Genomic DNA, 22964 nt, shown 5'->3' on the forward strand with positions numbered 1-22964 from the left:
GGTGATCCCCTGGGGCAGGTTGCCCCAGGAAGCTGTGGCTGCCCCATCCCTGGAGGTGTTCAAGGCCAGGTTGGACGGGGCTTGGAGCAGCCTGGGCTGGGGGGAGGTGTCCCTGCCCAGGGCAGGGGGGTGGAACTGGGTCATCTTTAAGGTCTCTTCCCACCCAAACCATTCTACGATTCTGTGATTCTCCCGTATCGCGCTGATTTGTCTCGGCAGGGGAGCAAACTGCAGAGCCAGTGTGCTTCCCCCACTTTTTGCACAATCAGATGTGATGGTTGCCCCAAGTCTCCCTAGATTCAAACAGTGGTTAGACAAATTCTGGTCTATTAACTAAAAAATACCATCTCTAGCTCAGAGAGTTCTTGAGTTGCATATTGCCAGAAGTAGGGAGTGTGTTGGACAGGTATCCTTGCCCCGACCTTTCCCTCCGCCCTCCACTCCTTGACCACGTTGATCCTGCAGACCACTGCAGGAGACAGGCTACTATGCTCGCTGGACCTTGGGTCTGATCTTCCACGGACTTTTTAAGTTCTTATGTTAAGGTCAGTTCTTATCCTAAGTCACGGTATTTTTCAACTTTGTCCGTCTGAGAGAAAGGGGCCTGATATTTCGGGAGCGCAGACTCCATTCCTCTCAGAGTCACCACATGGAAGCTAACGAGAAGGTGAAACACCATCTCTCCCTTCGGGATGCTCAGCCCGGGCGCTGCTGTTGCCATCATGTGCATCTCCCCCATTTGTTTGTTGTTTTGGGTTTTTTTTTCAACACAGGTTTACAGCAGCTGCTTCTCCCACCCTCCTGCTCCTCTCTTGCGCAGGAGACGTTACTCTCGCAGAGTGGTTTGAAGCAGCAGCCCACCGGAGGCAGTTCTGCCTTCCCACCAGACCATCACGTTCAGGACCCACCTCGCCCCCAGCCCTGCCTCACCTGCACCCCGCTTCACGCGAGCTCTTGTCCCTACCGCCATCGCCTTTCTTTTCGGTGAAGTATATCAGTGAGACAAAGAAGGGAAACATGCAAACATACCTTCTCCTGGTGGTGTTTGAGCAGCTCTAACTCGTCCTCGCAGGCTTTGATCCTCCTCACCTTGGCGGACCTGTCAGCCGAAGGAAGGTGCATCTTCCAGCAGCTCTGCCGCTGCTTCGCTGAAGAGCCTCCATCCCTCTGCCCTTCCCAACAGTCACAGAGCAGTGCAACGCGGTAAAAAAACCCCTACGGTTTGTGCAAATAGCTCATTTTTCTTTTTACCAGGGCCCGCGTGACATGGTAACGGAGAATACGTAATTTGTGTCTCCGTGCAAGGAATGGACTATGTGTTTAAGACCCAAAAAAAGAAGGTTACTAGCCATTAACCGGGTGAATGGTGAGAGCATCCCACAGGAACGCCCCTCCCCGCCCGTGCTGTGCTCCGCGGGAGTCCAGGCCACCGCGGGGGTGACGAGCAGCCGCCTGGGACGGGAGGTCCCCAGCGGCTCCCCGCCGTGCAAGGACGCCCAAAGCGGCTGCGGGCCTCCACGGGCACTCCGTTTATGTACCTTTTTATTTTTTTTTTTCCCCCCAAAACCCAAAGGGAGGCAAACTCACCGGCGTTTTTTGATAGCCTGTCACTTTTTCTGCCTAGACTCATTCCGTAGAGTCCTCCTTGGCGGTGCCAGCCAAGCTGCACAACTTACCGCGCCACAACTTAGCGCAGGAGCTCGCAGGAGGCGCGCAGGGTTAAGTCGAGCCACCAACCAGAGGACTAAACACTGGCAACCACTTCTGATGTTCCCAGAAAGCAAACATCGCCCTGGAAGGTAACCGCTGATGCTCCTCAAGGACTGCTCTCGCAAATGGAGCAAGGTAAGACTTCAGAGCACCGCCAGGCTCAGTATTCCCAGGCCTTTTACAGCAAGGAGAACAACAACCAGCAGCAGGAACACTGCTAATTTGTTTTTTCTGAGCTGTTTCTTTTCACCTGTTATAACGGATGGATCTAGGCTCTCCAGCAGGGAACAAACGAGGAACGCTTGTACAAAAACTCGGTTTGTGTTCAACAGTGTAGCTAATTTCTTCTGCGCGGTCTGAAATGCCCCTCCTTATTCCTGCGCCTCCACGAATCTTGCACAATTTGATCTTTTTTAGCCTAAAGGGAAAATGACACTTGATACACAGCAAAATCTAGCAAAGCAGCTTTGGGGTTTTTATGGGCAGCTGGTGTGTTTCTTTCTTTTCTGCTGAAAAGTCCCACAGATCAGAGAGAAACATAAAATTCTGACATCTCTGGCATAGCGCTAGCAGATCTCGGGCTTCTCGGTCCACTTTCAGAGCGGCAAATTGATCTCAACTGTTGGCCGTAGGGAGTGCAATTTGGAGGCGAGTGGTAGGGAAGAAGCAGAGAGTAGTAACGGGGGTTGACTGGCGTTAGGGCAAGAGAAGGGATCTCTTCGAGGATGCCACCGACGGGGACAGCGTCTTTGGTGCCGCCCAAAGGATGCTGACGGTCCTCCTGGTGCGGGGATCGCTGGTAAGGCAGACAGATGTCCCCTCCTTCCTACCGGTGCCCGGTTCAGACCGCGAGCTGGCCACGGCCGTCCTGCCGGCGTTTCACCAAAGGAGCCTGCGGAAATCTGAACACGCAGCAGTGCGTTGTGAGGCACGGCAGGGGAACAAGAAAGCCGCCGGTACCCACGTGCCGAGGATTTCAGCGGTTAGGTTGGCTCTTAGGGCAGAACTTGTGTCTGCCGTGTCCCAGTTTAACGACAAACTCTTATGTTAAGAAACTTTCTCAGGAAAAAAAAATAGTGATTGATTGAAACATGTTTGTTGGTGGAAACATGCAGGGACTAAGATACAACAGAGAGTCAAACCGCTACCGACTTGTCCTGGCCTTGGGGTCTACTTTAGAAACCATTCTCAACTTCATTTTCTACGAGCATATTAAATCTACCTAATTAGATCAGGGCAGGTGATACAAAAATCCAAATGCATCCACGTGGCAGCTCGCAGTGGGAATTTCATTCTTCCCTTCACTGGAAAAAAACCTCAGTCCCCACAGATATGACAAAAGGGACCTAAATAAAAAGTAAAATAAACCACTTTTAATATTCGTAAGTTTGTAACATTGAAGTTGTCTAGATTTAGAGATAGAGGGTTTCTATGATGATAATAATCCATTTTGACTCTGCAAAAAGTATAGTAAACCCCAAAATTCAAATATTTTATTTACTTCACCTAAAAAACAAGCAACCCATAAGTAAGATATACATGTTTCCCAGATTTATCCCTAATAAATTTTTTTTAAGATTTATACAATTTCTACAGAAACATACAGTGTATCAAAATCTGCATAAATCAAATTTATAAAATATGTAGAAATGCATAGTGATATTGTCATCAACTTACAAAGCAAGAATATGGGAATTCTTTTTTTCCAAGCCGGCTATAGTAGGAAAAAGTCATTACAGCAACAGCTTCTCACGATCTCATGTTTTGTGAGGTTTCAGTCTCACGTACAGATTCATGTTCACGCACAGCATCAGCTTTCGATGAATTGCACAAAACACCCATTTAAAACGCACACCCGCACAATCTATGCGCCCCATTCGTTCTCTTATGCATAGTCGTATGATTAAATTAATCTACCCAACACACAAAAATGGAGTCAGTTTTCATACACACAAGGAACAAGTACCGGCACACACCCTTGTTTTCCTTTTTTTTCCCCAGCTTCTCCCTCCTTTATTTTCTCTTTTTCATAGCTCCGAAAGGATAGGTGAGAAGTTTCAAGAAACGAGGCAAGACCCCAAACTACCAGATCAGCGCAGACAGCCCTGTAAAGATCAAACTCTGCCACCAAACATGACACACAACCCTTGTTAACACCAACGGAAGCTGCATGCAACGCTAGTCTAGATTCCAGGGAAGTATTTAGCTGTATTTAATAGTGTGACACGTTATAGGCGGAACTCGTAGGAAACCAGTACACTGATGTCAACACCGGACAGTCACGACACGGGGAATAAGGAGGTGAGGATAAGTCATTTCTCCTCCACCCCTCTGTTCGTTCCCAGTGAGTATTTCCACTCGCGGGGAGCGCGCGGGAACGCCTGCCCACAGCACGGTTAGGAACAACCTCTTCACATTCTATTCTGTACACTATAGCACCCAGCGGTTGTATTTTGTGTTCGTAATCCCTCGGGAAAAGTTTCCAATGACAAAAATAAGAAGAAAATTAGGATGAATAAATGCGGTTTCAGGATTTCCATTTCTCTTTTCAAATCTACATCTGGCACCCGAGCTAGCTGACAGATGTCTTTGTAAAGAACGATGCAGATGTGTCGAGGAGCCGGATGGTTTTTCCTAATTAAAAGTTTTAGTCCTCCTCTAAGTGATTCCCATTTAAAATAACAACATAAACGAAGCATTGGATCCTCTCTAAGTCTTACATAATTGTGCAGCTTTTTTTTTTTATTTTCTCTTTTTTAATTGCTTTTATGTAAGGCATGGTTTAAACAAGCAAGTTAGTGCTTATAACTTCTCAACTGGAATCGCGAGGGTGCTTACTCCCGTCAAAAGGTACCAGATTAGCGCTGACCTCGGCACTAAGCTCTTCCCTGCACCGTACACGGCGCCCAGCCGGAGCAGAGCAGCCGAACGGGCGAGGGGAATCTGTCTTCAGTAACACGACAATTACACGGGGGGGCACAGTCGGTCCCTACCCCTGGTGACAGCTCAGAAAAATCCATCGTATCATTTCCAACAAATGCTCTTCTTGTGAAAGAGAGAAATGAAAGAGGCACTAAATATGTTGAAATTCACCTTCCAAAAAAGCAGCATGACTGTGAGAGAAGGCCACCCTGGCTCATAACCTGTGGCAGTGCTTAGTAAGATGTAAAATTAAATAAAAATATACAACAGGTTGATAATCACCAAGTTCTATGAAAATCTGGTTACTCCAACCTTTTCAAGTGTGTGTAAAAAAACTGCCTTCAGACCCCTGAGTGTAATCCCGAAGAAGACGACAACGCTTTTAACTATGTTCCCGTGAAACATAGCTAACAGCACATTAATTTACCAACATCTTAAAACAAAAAGATGTAAACATCTACGGAGTTTAAGGTAAAGCAGTTTTGTAAACATTAACTGCGGATGATAATGTTATTGTAATAATCACAGTTCGTCTACGTCCTTCGTGCGCGCCGGGAGGCTCGCAGCTGTACAGAGTTAATAATTGCAGCAGTTTCAGGCCATTTGCAGTCCTGCACAAACGCGCGTGTCAGTAGGTAGGGTTTGTTTCTCTACACACTGAGGATGTTGTTCATTTCCCATTTTTGCGTTGCTTTACTGGAGTCACACTCTGAAATGAAAACTTGATGGAGGACTTCGGAGCGATCCAAGCACTTCCCCGATGGAATGTGAGTAAATCTGTGCAGATTCTGGAAAACAAAACCATCAGGAACATTTGTTGTTGCTTTGTTTTGGTTTTTTTTTAAACATTTTCTTCTCAACTGTAATATAGCAATTTACAAAACCGGGTTTCGGGGTCCCAGAACAAACCAGTTCTGTACTTATTTTACTATGTGTCAAACCGAGACTTTCCCAACCCTCACCCCACGGCATGTTTGATAGGTGTAGGGCCGCTGGAGACGCCTCCCACTTCTCTTCGGCAACAGGCTGCTAAGAAAATGAGCAAAACCGTGTCTAAACCGCGTCCAGACTTTTCATCCCTCCCGTAACCGAACCAGCTCCCGGCTGCCCTCCCGCGGTGCCGGCATCAGGCTCACCCCACTGGCACACGACCCTTTGTGCCAGAAACAACCAACCGACCCGGCACACGGCATCTCCCGGCAGCTTTCACTTACGCGAGGCCACAACATTTTTCAGGAGTTCATCAGCGTTTTGGTCCTTACGCCCTCCTGCTGGAAGGGACGGTCAGACCCTGCGAACTGCCGGGCAGAGCGTGCCACGTTTCTGGTATCTGCTCGGTCACACAGCCTTGGTGGTCCTTTCCCTCTCACATCCCCTTTCCTTCCCTTCTGGAAGCCAGTGGGTGTTTTGTTCTGCAGCCCAGACCGTGCCTGCCCGGCTTCCTTAGAACTTGTGGTAATAAGCAAACAATCATAGAATGGTTTAGGTTGGAAAGGACCTTGAAGATCATCCAGTTCCAACCCCCCTGCCCTGGGCAGGGCCACCTCCCACCAGCCCAGGTTGCCCAAGGCCCCCTCCAGCCTGGCCTTGAACACCTCCAGGGATGGGGCCTCAACAGCCTCTCTGGGCAACCTGGGCCAGTGCCTCACCACCCTCACAGGGAAAAACTTCTTCCTAATGTTTAATCTAAACCTGCCCTCTTCCAGTTTACAGCCATTCCCCCTCGTCCTGTCACTCCATGCCCCAGTACAAAGTCCCTCCCCAGCTCTCCTGGAGCCCCTTTACGCACTGGAAGGCCGCAATAAGATCTCCCCGGAGCCTTCTCTTCTCCAGGCTGAACAGCCCCAGCTCTCTCAGCCTCTCCTCATAGGAGAGGTGCTCCAGCCCTCGGGTCATCCTCGTGGCTCTCCTCTGGACACGCTCCAGCAGGTCCATGTCCTTAAACAACTACACAACTTGGTACCACTGTGGAGGAAACGGCTCTTCTGGCACAAAAGACACTTAGAGAAGAGCCAAGCGACATGCTGGGACAGACTGGAATGGTTGGAGAGTTAACAAGTCTGACGTATTCTTCCAATATTAAAGCAGAAGTGGGCAGGCACATGGGATACTGCTCACTGATTTTTAAACTTCAGGTTTAAAGAATTTCGTCTGTCTACGCGCACAAGCAAGCTGGGTGGCCATGGCATGGCGGTGCTTGAGATTTCCTAGCTCTGTGCAAAGAGCAGAAAAACTCATGGAGGGGGGGCTTAAAGGATAACAAACAGGTTTTGCTGCACTCAGCAGTGCTGACATCTTTCAGATCAACACAATAACCAGCTAATGAATTAACAACCGTGCAACACACTAGATAGACCGAAGCAAAATCGACACGGAAGAGTTTCTTAGACACAGAACCAAGTTACGCGTAGCTATATCCAAGGATAACGTCACCCTCAGATTATTTGGTCTCGTTTTTTAAGAGACAAACAGAAATATAACCTTAGACATTTTTTAAAATATCACTTTCCAAACTAGAACAGAGGACTTACAGATGTAGTGACTAAACAGGCTGCAGCAGCCCTCGCACGTCTATCAGCCAACATTCCACGACTTTATTAAAAATTCATAGATTTTGCAATAGCCTCATCACGGCGCCACACCCAGAACTCACAACAGAGCGTGTTATGAGAGAACGGCCGATGAACAGGAAAAAGAAACGCTGAAGAAGGCAAAGACAACACAAAAAGGCAGAGTAACGCTATGGTTACCTGTTCCTACGTAGGCTTAAAAAGATCTTCCGTATGTAAACAGCGACACTGCACGTTAGACCTCCCTAAATGAGACAGAGTATCGACCCTAGCTGCGAAACGCACCTCAGCATTTAAGCAATCTTCTCACAGCCTCCATTAAAGAGATTTTCTTGATAGAAAGCATACAAGCAGAGAGGGTGACGCCACAAAAAGCTTTTTAGAAACCCTGTCGCCGGTCGCAGACATCCTCTGTGCTTCCTCGGAGACAAGCGCCAACTGCCGGCACCCCTGCGGCACCACACGCAGCCTCACGACGTCGTCCCTCCAGCTTCGGCGGCGGCAGGAGCGGCGAGATGCGCTACCTACAGCACCTTTCCCGAGAGGAAGTTTTCCCGGCAGCGTGGATTGCCAAGAACGTGCAATGAACAACTTGGTTCAGTTAACCCTGTTATAGACATTTATTTTCAGACACACGTAAAAATAATAAAAAAAAAGGTGCGAAAACCCCGGGATGCAACTTAATATGTCTTTTCTGCTATCTGTCTGGTGCGTACCTTGAAGTATTGCCAGTCCTTGTATTCGTTCTGATTACAGTGTGTGATCATAACCTTGGATCCATCCGGCCCTTTAGTTAAGCACTGATCGTACTGCATGAGTTGATTAGCTTCATTGATTCAAAAAAAACTAATAGGGGGGAAAAAAAGCCACCTTTTTAACACTTGACTCAAAATAACGAGTATTTTAGAAATACTGAAAATACCAACGAAATTTAAAACATTGTCCGGTGTTACCACACCTCTCTTCCAGGAGGGCTCTTTATTTTACATGGAGTAACGCACTTTTACGATCGCGACACTCCATTTCCTGGAGAACTTCCCTGTAGGGTTTAGAAGGCCAAGAAAACTTACCTGGCCAGGCAAAAAAGGTAAAAACAAAGGGATGCCTATTTGGGAGACTTCTGAAAGCGTTTGATTAAAGCCTCTGTATGATTTGGTGGCCAAATAATCCACGGCCTTTCTAAAGGTCTGGTAGCAGGTCCTTGGTCCTGGGCACTGATTTCATGTGGAGACAGTAAAACTTTGGCATTTTACCCATGGAGGAAATCAAACTGATGCACCCAGATACAAAAAGATCATGCTAGCTACTTCTTATGAAGCAATTGTTACAGGGTTTTGGGGGGTAACATACCCAGAAAAAGTAGCCTGGGGAACTTTTTCATTAAATATCAAAATAAAAGAGACGTTTCCAAGGGCTACCAAGAGCTAACCCAAACACGATTTTTAAAAGCGTCATCCTGCATGTGATTTCACGACTGCTGTGACAAAACTTGCCTGGGTCAAGCCATCAGCATAAATAAAGGCTTTAAATGCTGAAAAGTTTGCCAGCCGACAAAAGAGATGTAAATACAGAGCAGCCCGTTTGAGCGGTAGCGTGGGTAGGCGTGTGAAGGTGCAGGTCAGACACCTCGGCAGCTTGGACTGCTTTCAAACCCAGTCCTTGCTTCCTCATGCGCCTGCCTCGCTGAAGAAGAGATGATGAATTTGCCTTCAACTGTGTACCGTTTATGTTCGCGATGATCTTTCCAGATCCCCGTACTTTAGCCACCTCAGTGCGCTTATGGAAAATCCCCAACTCCCATCTTTGTAGCTGGCACCGAAGTGGCTTTACGGTCAGGCTAAACCGAAACCCGCCGCTGTTACCCGCCGCGGCAAGCAATGCTCCTTCAGACTCGCCTGCGAGCTCCTCACCTGATTTCCCCCCATTCTGTGGCATGGCCCGAGCTCAACGAAGCCCCCGTTGGTGTGCCCCATGCTGTCGATGCAGTAACCGGTTTCGAAGCCTCTAATCTGGAAAAGAGGTTTTGCGCTTTAAGTTAGTCTCAAGGGAAAAATAAACGTGAAGGGGTTCAGAAAAATCCCACGAATCTTTCAAGCCAGAAACAGGTGAGAGATGAGAGAAACCCACGACTGAAATGTAAATGCTGATGTTCCCCATTCTGGGAGATGGAGCTTCTAGCTGCCCTACCGATCTGTGGGCTCTTAGGTGAATTAGAGTACGCGGTAAGGCGAGAGTTGCGAAGCTCAGTTCCAAATTAATGACACTCAAATGTAGCGCTTTCGGGTATTTTAATTTACCCAATCTCCTGTCAAAGCATGTTCAGGCTCTCGGGTGTCATGAGTAAAGCAGGAGGTCACTAAGCGGCTCTCGCCCTGCGGATGCGGGAGGTGCTGCAGGGAAGTCGCGCCGCCGGGCACAGCCCCCCGCCCCGCTGCTCCCCGGACCCGCCGCAGGGCAATTACACGGGGAAAAAGAGATAAAATTGATGAGGGGCACACACAGGCACGGGGATACAGAACAAAAGCCCTGTCCGAAAGCACGCCTCTACTGCCGATGATCCCCTTCCCTCCGCCGAAGGGCCAGCAAACAGGCAAACAGCTTTACAAAGCCTTTCTGACACAAATAACATTCTTTCCAGACCGGTTTTCTTTGCCAGAGCCTCTTTCTTCTTCGTGACGCCAGAAGAAAATCTGGAGGTCTGAGGTTGGACCTGACTTCCAGCTGAACCCCACACCATCATTCCCGACGCTTTGGAAACACCGTTAGTGCGGGGTTAGAAATAGGTGGGGGAAAACTCCCAGGTGTAGGATATCTAGCAACCAGCGAAGAAGAGCTGAAGAAAACTTCAGAGGCTCCTCTGAACGTCCAACTCTCCTGTTGCTTCGCCAGAGCCGCTCACTTTTATCGGGGATGGTTTCCCGCAAGGTGCCATTATTATTATTTTATTCTCTGCGGACACGTTCCCCTCAGGGAGCAGAAATGCGTAACGGGGCTTCCGAACCCTTTACCTGGGTTCAAGAGGGGGTCTCAGGCTACCGGAGTAACCGACGCTTTGTGCTAGCGTTGAGGGCAGATATAAAGGTGGCGTCCGTCAGCTGGTCCCTCAGATACAAGACTATCTGCACCCCCTCCCACCGCGCCCATCGTGGTAACCGTGGTGGGACACTGGACTCCTCCTCTGCTAGCAAGCTCATTTTCTGATTTTGCCTCGACAATCTGCCAAAGTGAAACGAACAGGAGCGACGGGGCAAGGCTGGAACCAACTGAAAAGGGCAAAAAGAGAATAATTTGCACGCAGGAGGGAGACCTGCAGGAAGAGCTCCGCAAGGTGCGGGCACAATGCTGGACCGAAAGGGGCAGGGACCGGGGAGGTGTCCCCCGCCCCTGCCCGGGGACAACCATGGGGAAATGCTCCATCTGGAACCACGTCCTTAATTTAGCGAAGTCACATACACTAATACACGCATAGAGTAATGCTGGAGAGGGCTGTGACCGAATCATGTCGATGAGGGATTTAGCGAGGCTGTGGCTGTGGGAGCACATCCCAGCCCAGCAAACGCAGGCAGGATGGGCTCCATCCCTGGATTTCATGATTTATTCCCATCCATGGATCTCATGATTTATTCCCATCCATGGATCTCATGATTTATTCTCCAGGCCTTCGCAGAAGAAGATTGTCACCTATTAATCTTCGCCAATACGCCTACGCACACAGGAGTGGCATTTTTTCTTTTTAAAAAATACTAAATTCCAATTATGGAAAAAAGAACTTTAGACATAACTGAAGACAGGGCTACAGATAAAATAATCCTTCAAGGAACTAGGCAGCCAATTAAAAAAACTGCACCTCTTAAAGAGTACATGTATTTTTTCCTAGGGTTCTGTCTCCATAGCTCCCTGGCTAGTATGGTGTACCTTGGTGGAGCAGCAATCAGAGAGTCTGTTCTCAGACTGATGTCAAGTACCAGTCGCTTTTTTGAATCCCCAGTTTTTTTAAAAAAGCTCCTGAAATAACTGCAGGTTACGTGCTGTACTTACCTCTCCCCAGTCCACGTTTTTAGGCGGCAGTGGGTAATACGAAGTTATATCATATGCAATTTCTTCCATAAACCACTTAAAGCTTTTGCAGTTGTGATCCTCACGGAACTTCTTCAGCTCAGATATATCTCCGTAGGGTAGCGCTTTTGTCTCCGGCCGACTGGCGTAGAAGTAATCTTTGTATTCATCCCACCACACTTCCACAACTCTGACATAGTTCTGTGAGGAACAAGGACATTGCTGCTGCCTCAGAGCACACACTACAGGTCAGACGCAACTGCCTGTTAATACCAGAAATTTAAGCATTTCTCCTCAAAAAGTGGCAGAGCAAAATTCTTACATAGCACTAATAATTTGTCACCTTCAGCAGGTTACACAAGATGCGTATTATTTTCAAGTGACAGTTTAGGACTGAAGCTAGCAAAAGAAACTGGCTTACTCAGTGAGAGTGCAAAGTTTTTTCTACGCGTAGAGAATGTTTCTTTGAAAATGAAGACTCTTCAGTTACGGGTGCAATAAAATGTTGCGATCATTTGCTGTGTGCCAGAACCGCAGTGCAGAGATTGATTTCACCTTCTGCAGTTTTAATACAGAGAATGATATGGGGGGAAAAAATTAAGTCTTAACTGCGTCAGCTATGACACCCCAAGGAGATTTTATCTTCCTGAGTAAAGCAGTTTATTGCTGCGGGGAGAAGGGGGCGACTCGTCTGGTGAACAAACCTCTTCCTTCTCTGTCGCTTTGATGGCTCTTATCTCCGTGTAACCTGCACACGGTGCACACGCACACCCCGCTGCGTACAACGCTTCTGACTAAAGGCACAAATTACCGTCAGTTTGACTTCAGTCCCCGTCCAGCATAAATTGAACACAGCTATAAAGAAGCACCTTTGCTACGGGGCTCGGAGGGCGCCCGGAGAGGGAGAAAGCTGTTCCCGCATCCCGCCTTGTACAGAGAAGCAACCTAACATTTCAGAACACTCATAGAATCACAGAATGGTTTGGGCAGAAGGGACCTTGAAGATCATCCAGTCCCCCCCTGCCCGGGCCAGGGCCCCCCCCCCCCGGCCCAGGTTGCTCCAAGCCCCGTCCAACCTGGCCTTGAACACCTCCAGGGATGGGGCAGCCACAGCTTCTCGGGGCAACCTGCCCCAGGGGAACACAGTCCACAATTTCTTCCCGATGTCTGATCTAAATCTCCCCTTTTTCAGTGTAAAACCATTCCGCCTCGTCCCACGGCTCCCCTCCCTGACCCAGAGTCCCCCCCCAGCTCTCCTGGAGCCCCTTTAGGCACTGGAAGGGGCTCTGAGCTCTCCCCGGAGCCTTCTCTTCCCCAGGCTGAACCCCCCCTCAGCAGTGCTTTGCTGTGTTCAGTAATCAGACGAGCAGACTCACTGAAGGTGGTTAGATATGCCATACCTATTTTTAACCAGCTTTTGAGAAGAGTGAGATGTTTTTTATCGTTTCAGAGAGGGCAGACAACCCCCTTGCCTGCTCCGAGCGACAGAGCCATCGTTTGCTGTCCTGCCTCCCATCGCTCTGCCTCTGCTCCCACCCATGCCCGTTTCCCCTCGTACTGGTCCTACCGCTTGTTTGATCAAAATGTTAATCAATTCACATTTCTAATAGAGGACTTCTTTTTTTGGGGGGATGGGGGGCGGAGGGGGTGGCGCCAGGTTAGTTTTCTACCATTAAGCTGGGCTGGGACAGTCCCTTTCCAACAGAGCCAACCGCCAGCTGGGCTCAAGCCATAACGTAACCCTGCCAGTAGTCATCGTCACAGGTAACGTCTGGGAAAACGGCTCTGGGATTGGAATTTACAAAGAATTGAGTCTTTGGGAACGGGATTTACCCATGCCAAAACACTGCACAAGAGGAAGCTTAAACTGGGCAATAGGAAACCCGACCAGGAGGGCTCTCTCTCCTCCTGCTGGTAAGTGCAAACTCCTATAAAACAGTTTTTCTGGATTCAAACGATCTCTTCAGACACAGCCAGCAGGCTCACGCTGTTCTTGAGGCGATGTCTACTTTTAATATCACGGCTTGAGCACCACTTCTGACCCTGTGAGGTGCCTGAGGAGATACGGTGAAGTGCAGCGCACACCACTTCCCCAGGTGTCCTCCACTGCTTCTTAATTAACACACGCAGCCACAAAGGCCCGAGAGATGCTCGACTACAGCACGCGCTCACTCAGCTCTAACCTCGGATCTCACCCTGTCAACCAAAGGGGATCTCACACCCACCACCACCACCTCCAGGCGCGGGCTGTAGTTTCTAGAGTTGTCGGTACGTCAGTCGGGCTCAGCTCAGCAAAGGCTTGGGGTGCTGCTGGGAGGTACTGGGAAATGCCATTTGTACCCCAGAGATGGGGAGGGGTGGAGCAGGAAGATGGATTAATAACAGTGGGGTCGGAACAAAGATTTCCCTCCTGCGGGGATGACCCTCTGAGCTTTAGACAAATAGCTTTGGATGACGTGCTCTCTAAATTGCTACTGGTAATTTAAATAGATTTATCTAAAACTGTTCTTATCTGAAATCAAAAACCACCTTCAGGGTTGCAGCAGAACAGTACCTTTAACGTAGGAGAAGACCCCACGTACACCGGGGGCGGATTCCCTTGCCAACCCTGGAGCCGGTAGATGTGTCCAACGCGAGAACAGGGAACAAACAACAGCTTCCCCCCACACTGCCAGATCTACAAGTTAAAGCAAAGGTGGGGATATTAGTATACATGCACAGGAATTTGACACGGACCAACAGATAATAAATTACGGAAGAAATGTCAACTACTTTTCTTACTATACCAACTGTGTGACATATTTAAATATTTTCACTTCAGATGTAAGCATAAACACAATGGGTCTGAGAAATGAAAGGCGGTATTGAGTACATCTTCAACTCAGCCGTGAAATTACTCACCTAAATTACTTTTAAAAAAAAGCTTTGAAAAAAGTTTGCCAACTCATTCCATTGCTATTTTAAAACAAGAGCAATGAACGAGCGCACAAAATCTGGAACTGGGTAATTTTTATTATGACAGAATTAATAACATTTTGATTTTATTACAGCAGTTCCCATACCGTCACTAAGATGGGTTTTGGTTAGATGCCCATCACATCTAAGTTTTTCTTAATAAAGACTAGTAGGAGATCAGGCTGACTGGTAACCCATTGTTCCAGGAACAAACAGATTTTTCTTTAACTATAGAAGCTGGAATGAAAAAAATGGCCAAAACACATTACCATTCTGAAACTCCCTCCCTGCCCCACATCCTTGGACAATCCATTTATGGGGAAAAGAAAACATACCTAAATCTGAATTTAGTTGCTCAGAGTTTTGACAACTTTGAAACGTAGTATCAAATCCAAACTCAAGCTGACTCATGGGATGTTCCAAATTAGTCCGACTTCCAGATTAAAAATACGGTTTAACAGTATTAGGAAAGATGGGCAGAAGAGTTTCCTGCCTTCCTTGCATCCTCAGATTAATTTTCTTAAGCTTCGTCAAAACCACCCCTCAGATACGCAAGGCCAATATATTTGCTAACTAGGAGTCAGCGTGCAAGACCGAGAAGTGTTATTTCGCTCATCTGCAGATTGGTTGTGATCTACGGGAAACCAATTTGGAGGTCTCTATGTAATCAGCACTTCAGATACAAAACCACTGTATGGAATTTCAATCGCGATTTCGCTCTGAGCAAGAAGAATGAGAAGGACAGAGATCCTGGATGCGTAACATCCTCAGTGACTGCCTTTGGCATATGGGTCTACAGGTGAGCAAGTGCGTTCGGAGCGTTCCTCAGGATCTCCAAGAGCAGGAGCAGCCGGGGAGCACTGAACGCACTTCTAGTAAAATACAGATCGCTGCTGGGGATATTAGATGTCTCCACTTTTGTTTGTTGATTGGGACAGGTTCCTGCTGTCCGCCACTTGGGTCACCGTGAAGACTGACGCTACAAGAAGCTAATGTTCTCATCTTCTGTTTCCTGCTAACCGGGGAGCGTGCGTACGCCTAGGAGTGAAAATAAAACCTTCTGGAGGGATTATGGATTACACAGTTAGCGCTCCCATTATGAAGACTTCTCTTGTAAAGAAGTTCTTGAAATTCTGAAAAGTATATCAGATCATTTTTCACCCATAAAAATGGTAGGGAGGAGGAAACCAGGGCAGATTCCTTTCTCTTGCGTCGTTACATACTTTTGCAGGCATCTATGCATACACTGAGTGCTACTTGTTCTCTAGAACCACCTTCATCAGAAACAAGGTTTTTCTATACTCGCCGTGAGAGCACTCCGTTCCCACCCGTCAAACGCGCCAGTCCGGGTTCACAGTAGGCATTTGGGGGGAGGGGGGGGAGGGCGTGATCCCAAAACGTTGACAAAATCTAGATGGCTCAGCATTCGGGTCTCAGCACGCGGCCACCTCTCCCAACACCTCTGCCCAAAGCCCGCCAGAAACGCGGAGGGGACACGTTTCTGCCACAGCATCTCCTCGCCACCGGACCGCCCGGGCTCGGCCGAGGGGCTGCACACCACGGGGAGGGAGGTCTGAACTCCAGGCAGAAGGATGTACAGGAAAAAATATCTACCCAACTGAATTCGGTTTTGGGTTTTGGTGTTACCTTGTAAGAAATTTCAAAGTTTTCACCACCCCAGATCTGGAGCCCCGGATCATAGAGACCCAGTTCAAAGAAGAAATCGCGTTCGATGGCGAACAATCCACCAGCCATCGCAGGGGACCTGAAAGAGGAAGACAGCGTAACGCCTTCTGCCAAGGGGACACGCTGTTAGCGGGGTAAGCATTAATTAAGGAAGCAATTCACTGGTAACATAGAATAAAGGTCAGATAAATGGCAATACACTGAAAAATCATAAAGCTTTGTCATCAGCGTCCAGCAATTTTCTGAATTGACATCTATATAATCTCTAGTGAAAGTCACAGATTTTATTATGGGCTTTCTTTTTTTTTTTAATTACACAAACTTTTGGTTGGTATTACCCATTCAGCCAGGCAGCACGCTTCTATGAAAATCAAAAAGGTCAGGCTCAGCGTGGCCAGGCGTTTCTCTCTTGAGCCATTCAGGTTGCGGAGGTAACAGATGAGACTGTACAAGAGATTTTTCTGATCCGAGGAGCTGCCACATTGAAACTTACTGTCTATTAAACGAGCAAGAGAGTTTTTCCGGCTAAACGACACTTTTCTATCTCCTCCCCCAGGCTCTTTTTCTGTCACGTGAGACACTTTTCTTTATACTCAGTGAAATTTTGAAGAGGGCCTGGATCGAGTTGTACACAGTTCCCCCTTTGGTTTATTTATTTTATTTTAATTCTTTTAAATGGCTTTGTAAATTCCTCCATGTATGCCAGGGTTCAATTATCAAGTTTTAATGTGTCAAAAAGACGTCGTGGTTTGGAGCAGAGCATTTTTGCAGAACGGCTCTAACCGCCGCTCTTTGGTGGTGTGCTCCCCCTGCAATGGAGAGCAGGATGCGTTACGCCATTCCCAGCGCGCGTACCAAGCGTTCTTCACCCGAGGATCAATAACTATATAAAAACCCTAATGGATAAAAGCTGGAGTCCCTGCTAAGTTGGCAATTTAAAAAAAAAAATAAAAAAAAAAAAAGCAAGCTGGTAAGGAAAAAGTGAATTCTTTCTGACTCCTGATGATATGCAGCACTGACCGGAGGAGGATCCCAGAGTCCAGATCCCTCCGGGGAGCCGCGTCGGACACAAGGGAAATACTCCTTCGTGACCAAAGCAGTGAGAGACGGGTCATTTCTAGCACCACCCAGTCTCTTCATTCCATTACATTTTTAACTTGGCGTGATTCTTTTAACAATTATTGGAGTTCTTCCAGAAAGTAAGGTGGGTTTTTTTTCTTTTTCTTTTTTTAATGTTATATGTATTAAATGAAAATCCCTACACATACTGAGACCTTAGGAAACATCCAGCCGAGATTCTTAAATAGTATGCTTCTTTGTCAGATGTGACCTATTATGAAGCAAGTGGGAGAAAAATAACAGAAGGGATTTTTTTGATGCACATAATCCAGGAGCTCCTTTTAACTGCAATTCTTATGTATTTCCCTCCCGCGCATCAGTGCCCGGAGGAGAACCGCCCAAGAAACCCCGTAGGGTTGGCACACCGCCCCTCCGAAGGGTCCCCCAGCTGAGTTAAGCATCCCGGTTACCAGCGCGGCTGCTCCCCCGTGCCCCTGGGCAGCTGCCGAGCGTCCCCTCGTCCCCGTCTCCTACGGCACGGTGCCCGCGGCGCCCGGCCCAGCCGCCGCACCATCGGGGTCGGCAGCGCTCGGTCTTCGCCCCCGGCGGGCTGGCAAGCGTCTTAAAGAACGCGCTGGAACCCGCGAGAGCTCCGGGCTTTATTTTACGGGATGCGGCGGAGGGAAGCGTAGTTATTTCTGAAAGAAGGAGTCAGTCCTGGGGCAGTTCTCACAAAACCGAAAAGTTTGTTTCTGCGCTTTAAGCTGTTGAGGTTTTTTTTTTTTTTGTTTGTTTGTTTTCTTTTTAAACCAGGCAACCCTGGCCAGGGTTTCAGCAGGCTTCTACCCGGGCTCACTTGCCTTGGCGTTGCTGCAACGAGAGGCGCACGGCCCGGCCATAAACAGACGCAGGGAACGTCTCTTTTTAGAAGCAGCATTGTAACTCTGAAAGTATTATTAAAAATAAAGTCATCTTTTAAACCGTTCTGAGAACATGTGTTCTGTGTTTCTGGGACCAGTTTAAAGGATTTTAAGACCTGTTTGGATGGTAAACACAGAACGCAACAGCGATGCTTGAAATAGTTTATCCCTCTCTAAGCGAATAGTAAAGTTGCAATGTGGACAGCCTTGTCAGAAAATGGCATTATTTATACTTTACAGAAAACAGATCAAAGCTTCATAACTTGCTTGCATGTGTTGCCATTTCAGCAGAGAACAATCACGGGTGAGGATAGGGAATTACCAACATCAGTTCTTACAATGTTTAAATCATATATACAAGCAATAGAAGACATTAGATTCTGAAGATGTGAGGATTGCTTTCAAATGCAGTAACACGATTAGTTAAGTGTGAAGGGGAAAGTAATAAAAACCAGCAGAACCACAGTCTCCCAGTCTTGAAAAGCCATCCAGAAACCCTGGTTTCTAAGCGAGGCCTTCTAGCCAGCGTCTGTTTGCTGGGAAGAAAACATACCCCCTACAAAGCGAAAGAAAAAGGGGGGACTTCTGTGAAAGTTATTGGAGTTCTCCCAGAAAATAAGGTGGTGGGGTTTTCTTTTTAATTTTTACGTTCTGTGTGTTAAATTAAAATCTCTACACATACTGAGACCTCAGGAAACATCCAGCCAAGATTCTTAAATAGTATGCTTCTTTGTCAGATGTGATCTATTACGAAGCAAGTGGGAGAAATATGACAAAAGGGATTTTTTTGATGCGCATGCATAATCCACGAGCCGTACGCATGCACCAGGCCGTGACAGCGGGCTACAGATTGTATGCATTACCGGCTATTATAACTACTCACAGCATGCTCGGTATTTCAACTCGAACGGTTAAATAAGCACTGTTGTTGTTTCCAACACTGCTTTTAAAAAAGCATCACAGGCTAAATGAAATATTCCCGGGAAACCAAGTCAGACGGTATTTCCTTTTGCCAAAGAAAACCCTGTCCTTCTCCTGTGCACCCCGGTAACCACCCAAGAGCAGGAACGGAAAGGCAGCACACGGCAGCAAAGGTCCTCTGAGCACACAGTCAGTCGGGGCAAACAGGTCCAATTAAACAAAGCAGCCCGTACGGTTAGAAATAGGCAGGTTGCCAGGCTAGAAGTACATGCAAGTTTTAGTGGATCAATACGGAGTCCAGAAGAAAGGAAAGGGGTAAGTGATTTAGTGATTACCGATACGGTTCAGTTTTTGTCTTTCTGCTTTCCTTCTCTCGCTTGGTGAGGGGCACCCTCTTCCATAGCATGCTCCAATCCCACGCTCCTCTAGCAAACCCATCTTCGTCACCACCCCCTTGCGGCACAATCTTAAAAGTGTGGCCCTCTATGACATCTATAAGCGGCACAGTGCATGTGGTTCTGCCGGGCGGGCGGCGGGTGGCGGCAGGGAGGAGGCGGGTATGCGCAAGGCCCCGCGTGGCACACGGGCACCCGCCGGAGTTCATGGGAAAAGAGGGGGGAGGGAAAAAACGAAAGGGTTTAGACAATTATTCAGTATGATTCGCAGTATGTAAACAGCTCTCTTTACCGATAAGGCTCAGTTTTATGGTTTCGTTTGGACTTTTCCTTGTGGCTTAACGGAATTCGTTTCCATAGCAAACTCCAGTCCCAGGCCCCTCTGGCAAAACCATCTTCATCCCCACCTTGTTGTGGCTCAATGGAATAATCATTCCCATCTATGTAATCTATTAGAGGTACAGTACATGTAGTTCTGAAACATTTATAGAAGGGAAAGAAAGAGCAAAATACAATTTCAGAAGAGTAATCTGTCTCATTGGAAATCGACACCATAAATCATTAACCTTACAGAGCAGTTTATATGAAAAGTCACTCGTAAACATATTATGAAAAAACGAAGCCTCGTTAGAAGAAAAAAAGAGACACTCCTGTCTTTATGTTGTTTTAAGAGGTTCTGAAAGCAGAAGAGTTAGGTCTGAAATGCTAATATAGCAATTCCTTTATCAAGACTTGTTCGCTTACGTGTCCTTCTCGACGTCGGTCTTCTAATAACGCGCGGCTGGAGGCAACAGAGGAGCCTTGAGGGGGCTGGGGCTCCCGCAGCATTCGCATCTCCCCTCATTTCTATTCATATCAGATCTCAGCTGTCAACAAGTCTGATAAGCTCTTAGCTCTTACTAGTGTAAACATGGATTTTCACTATTCTCTCCTATCCCACTGCCCTGCAAGTCCAACCTCTCAGGATAAAAAAAAGTTACTGGTGCTCGCTCTCCTAACAGCCGTCTTCGGCAGAATTTTTCCTGTTTGATTTGCAATATGCTCCTCCCTGTGACCCGTCACATACAATACTCCCCAACCAAAAGACATTATCTTGTTATTCTCCCTGAATTTTCCAAATGGGCTTCTCCAAATGGGCTTTGGCTTTGGGTGCTGCCCGCCAGCCCCCGGTCCTCCCCTGCCCGCCCCGCGGTGGCAGCGCTGGAGGACGCCTCCAAAGCTGCCCGCTCTCCCCTGCCTTGCTCCTGTAAAATGAGTAACGGGCACTCGATGGAAGCACACAAGCATTTCCACCTTCTCTCTAGGATCCTGGCCCAAATCCAGTCTTTTAAGCTGAGTTACAGCCTTTGAAACACACACAAAAACCCCCTCTTCAAGAAAGTCCTGGTGGTACGACAGGTTAACAAATAGTTTTTAGGATTAAGCAGTTATTTTATGGGATTAAGGAGTTTAAACAAGCACATGGTTTCCTAAACACACATACCCCCTGACTGCCCGCCAGCACGCAGCGCCCCATCGCCACCACGGCCGCGGTGCGGCGGGGACGGGCTCCAGCGCTGGCCTGGCTGCCCCGCAGACAGCGCTCCAAAGCGCTCCAGGGGAAACGAGTAAGACCATATTGCAAAACCAAAGAGGAGAAAGTCATAAAACTCTTGAGATCCCGGGGCTTTAAATCTCTGTCAAATCAAAACACTTACTGCTACTTTTCCTCTACCAAAAATCACGGTTTTGTTTAGCTATTTTGTTTCATCAGGCTCCTTACTCAGCTAGAGCAGAACATTTTTATAACAGTCCCTCAGATCGGTGCAGAAGACGAGAGCTGTCTTATATTTCATCTATACTAAGCAAAATATTCAGTGCGCCTATTGAAACAAACTAGCCGGAGAGTTATTCACCCGACTATTTTCCTTCTTCCTTACATAGCTTTTACGCGGAGAGATAATAAAATCATCATACAGCAAGTATTGATATAGTTTGATATAGCTATATACTGCTATAGATACAAAATGTATAGACTACAGTTTGAAAAGTGAAGATCGTTACTGTGACTTTCTCTTCCTAAGAGGCCAGACACTGGAGATAACGGGAGAACATTACCTGTCCTTAGATATAGGAGCTATAAGTGGCGCATACCAATTAATTCCCACCTCACAATGGGCATCGAGGTAAACCAAAACCTTCAAAAGGAAAAAAAAAATAAAGTCATTTATATTTCTGTATGTGAGATCACGATTGTTTAATTAACCTTACTTACACTGAAATACTTTCATATTATAAACAAAAAAATGAAGCTTGAACAAGTAAAATTAATCACTTTTTAGAACAATATCAATAATACAATACTACATTTCTACACATCTATTTGAACATAGGACCACCACCACCTCTTCCCCCCAAAAAGCAAAAAAAGACAGGCTTGTGTGTGAACTGGCTCCTTACCTGTCCAAGTTTCGCCTTCTGGGCTCCGATGCTCCTAGCTTGGATTAAACCTTCTCTCCTCTCGTTCCGAAATACCTTTACAAGGCCGTTCCACTGCTTAATATACTCATCCAGCCTCTCTTTTAAGTGTGCTATCAAATAACAAAGAAAAGAAATTATTTTGGGTGAGGTTTAATAATAAGCAGTTTTGTGCTCTTAACAGAAGCCAAATCCAACTCTACTTAAAAATATCTACAGCCGTGTCAGAGCCTCGAACTCAGCCGCTCGCAGTACTGCTCTCAGCCACGGAACGTGACGAGATGAAGACTTGGAGCCCTCTGACTCCGCGGCACATCCGATGAGAAGCGGCAGACGTGGTCGGCCACTCCACGGGGGACCCGGGTGGACAACTGCCCATCACTTCAGCAGGTCACAGAGTGGCTTTCAGGTCTTCCCCTGTACTTCAACCAGGCAGATGGACAGAGACGTTCCTACACTTCAGCACGCGGTCCTTCCTCACCGGGCAATGTCACACGCACAGCCGAAGGCCCGACTTTTCAGTTCAACATTTCTCTTCACTCACTCTCTTTTTGCCTCACGAATTTTGGTGTCAGTCTATTAAACCTGGAAACCCGAGACAGAAACCCACCACACTCACATTATTGCCCTCCCTCATCTAGACCTGTCCGCTCGTGGGGTCGGGGTGGTCTTATGGTAATCTTCTAATAAAATTAATGCGAGTAACTGGCGGGGTGAACGAGCTGCGGCGCACGCTGCTGATGAGCACATGACAGACCCCACGTCACGAACAGGGACAGGAACCTTCAGCCAAAGGGACTCACAGAATTCACAGAATTCACAGAATGGTCAGGGTTGGAAGGGACCTCTGGAGATCATCTAGTCCAACCCTCCTGCCAGAGCAGGGTCACCTACAGCACATTACACAGGACAGCGTCCAGGCGGGTTTTGAATGTCTCCAGAGTGGGAGACTCCACCACCTCTCTGGGCAGCCTGTGCCAGTGCTCCACTACCCTCAAAGTAAAGAAGTTCCTTCTCATGTTAAGATGGAAACTCGGTCAGTAAAGGGACCGGTGACCCCCTAAGAATCAAGACGGACTGCGCTTAAATGGTTACAGATTTGTGGTGGCACGTGGCTCTTTGCCAAACTGATCTGGGAACCACGTTCCCACCCCACAATTTGAAAAAAGGAGCCGAGTGTCGCAGAACACTTTTGGACGGAGGATTCTGTGGCGAACGCTCCCGCAGGCAGCAGGGCTGGCAGCGGGGCGGGGGCCGGGGGAGGCCAAGCTCATTTAACTACCGCTCTACATTTATAATCTAATTTTGTAACC

General features: G+C 47.6%; 1 protein-coding gene across 1 annotated transcript in view; it reads right to left on the reverse strand.

The window, feature by feature from the left end:
- Positions 1-4524: 4524 nt before the first annotated feature.
- Positions 4525-22964, reverse strand: part of GALNT7 (polypeptide N-acetylgalactosaminyltransferase 7) — a 45010-nt gene continuing 26570 nt past the window's right edge. Inside the window, 9 exon segments of the mRNA XM_009882027.1 lie at positions 4525-5420; positions 7919-8048; positions 9102-9211; positions 11241-11459; positions 13813-13935; positions 15861-15978; positions 19135-19317; positions 21292-21371; positions 21634-21764. Coding sequence (XP_009880329.1) covers positions 5283-5420; positions 7919-8048; positions 9102-9211; positions 11241-11459; positions 13813-13935; positions 15861-15978; positions 19135-19317; positions 21292-21371; positions 21634-21764 — 1232 coding nt within the window. The 3' untranslated portion in view covers positions 4525-5282.

Source organism: Charadrius vociferus, unplaced genomic scaffold (genome assembly GCF_000708025.1).
Source record: "Charadrius vociferus isolate BGI_N301 unplaced genomic scaffold, ASM70802v2 scaffold141, whole genome shotgun sequence".
In the NCBI taxonomy this organism is placed as follows: domain Eukaryota; kingdom Metazoa; phylum Chordata; class Aves; order Charadriiformes; family Charadriidae; genus Charadrius; species Charadrius vociferus.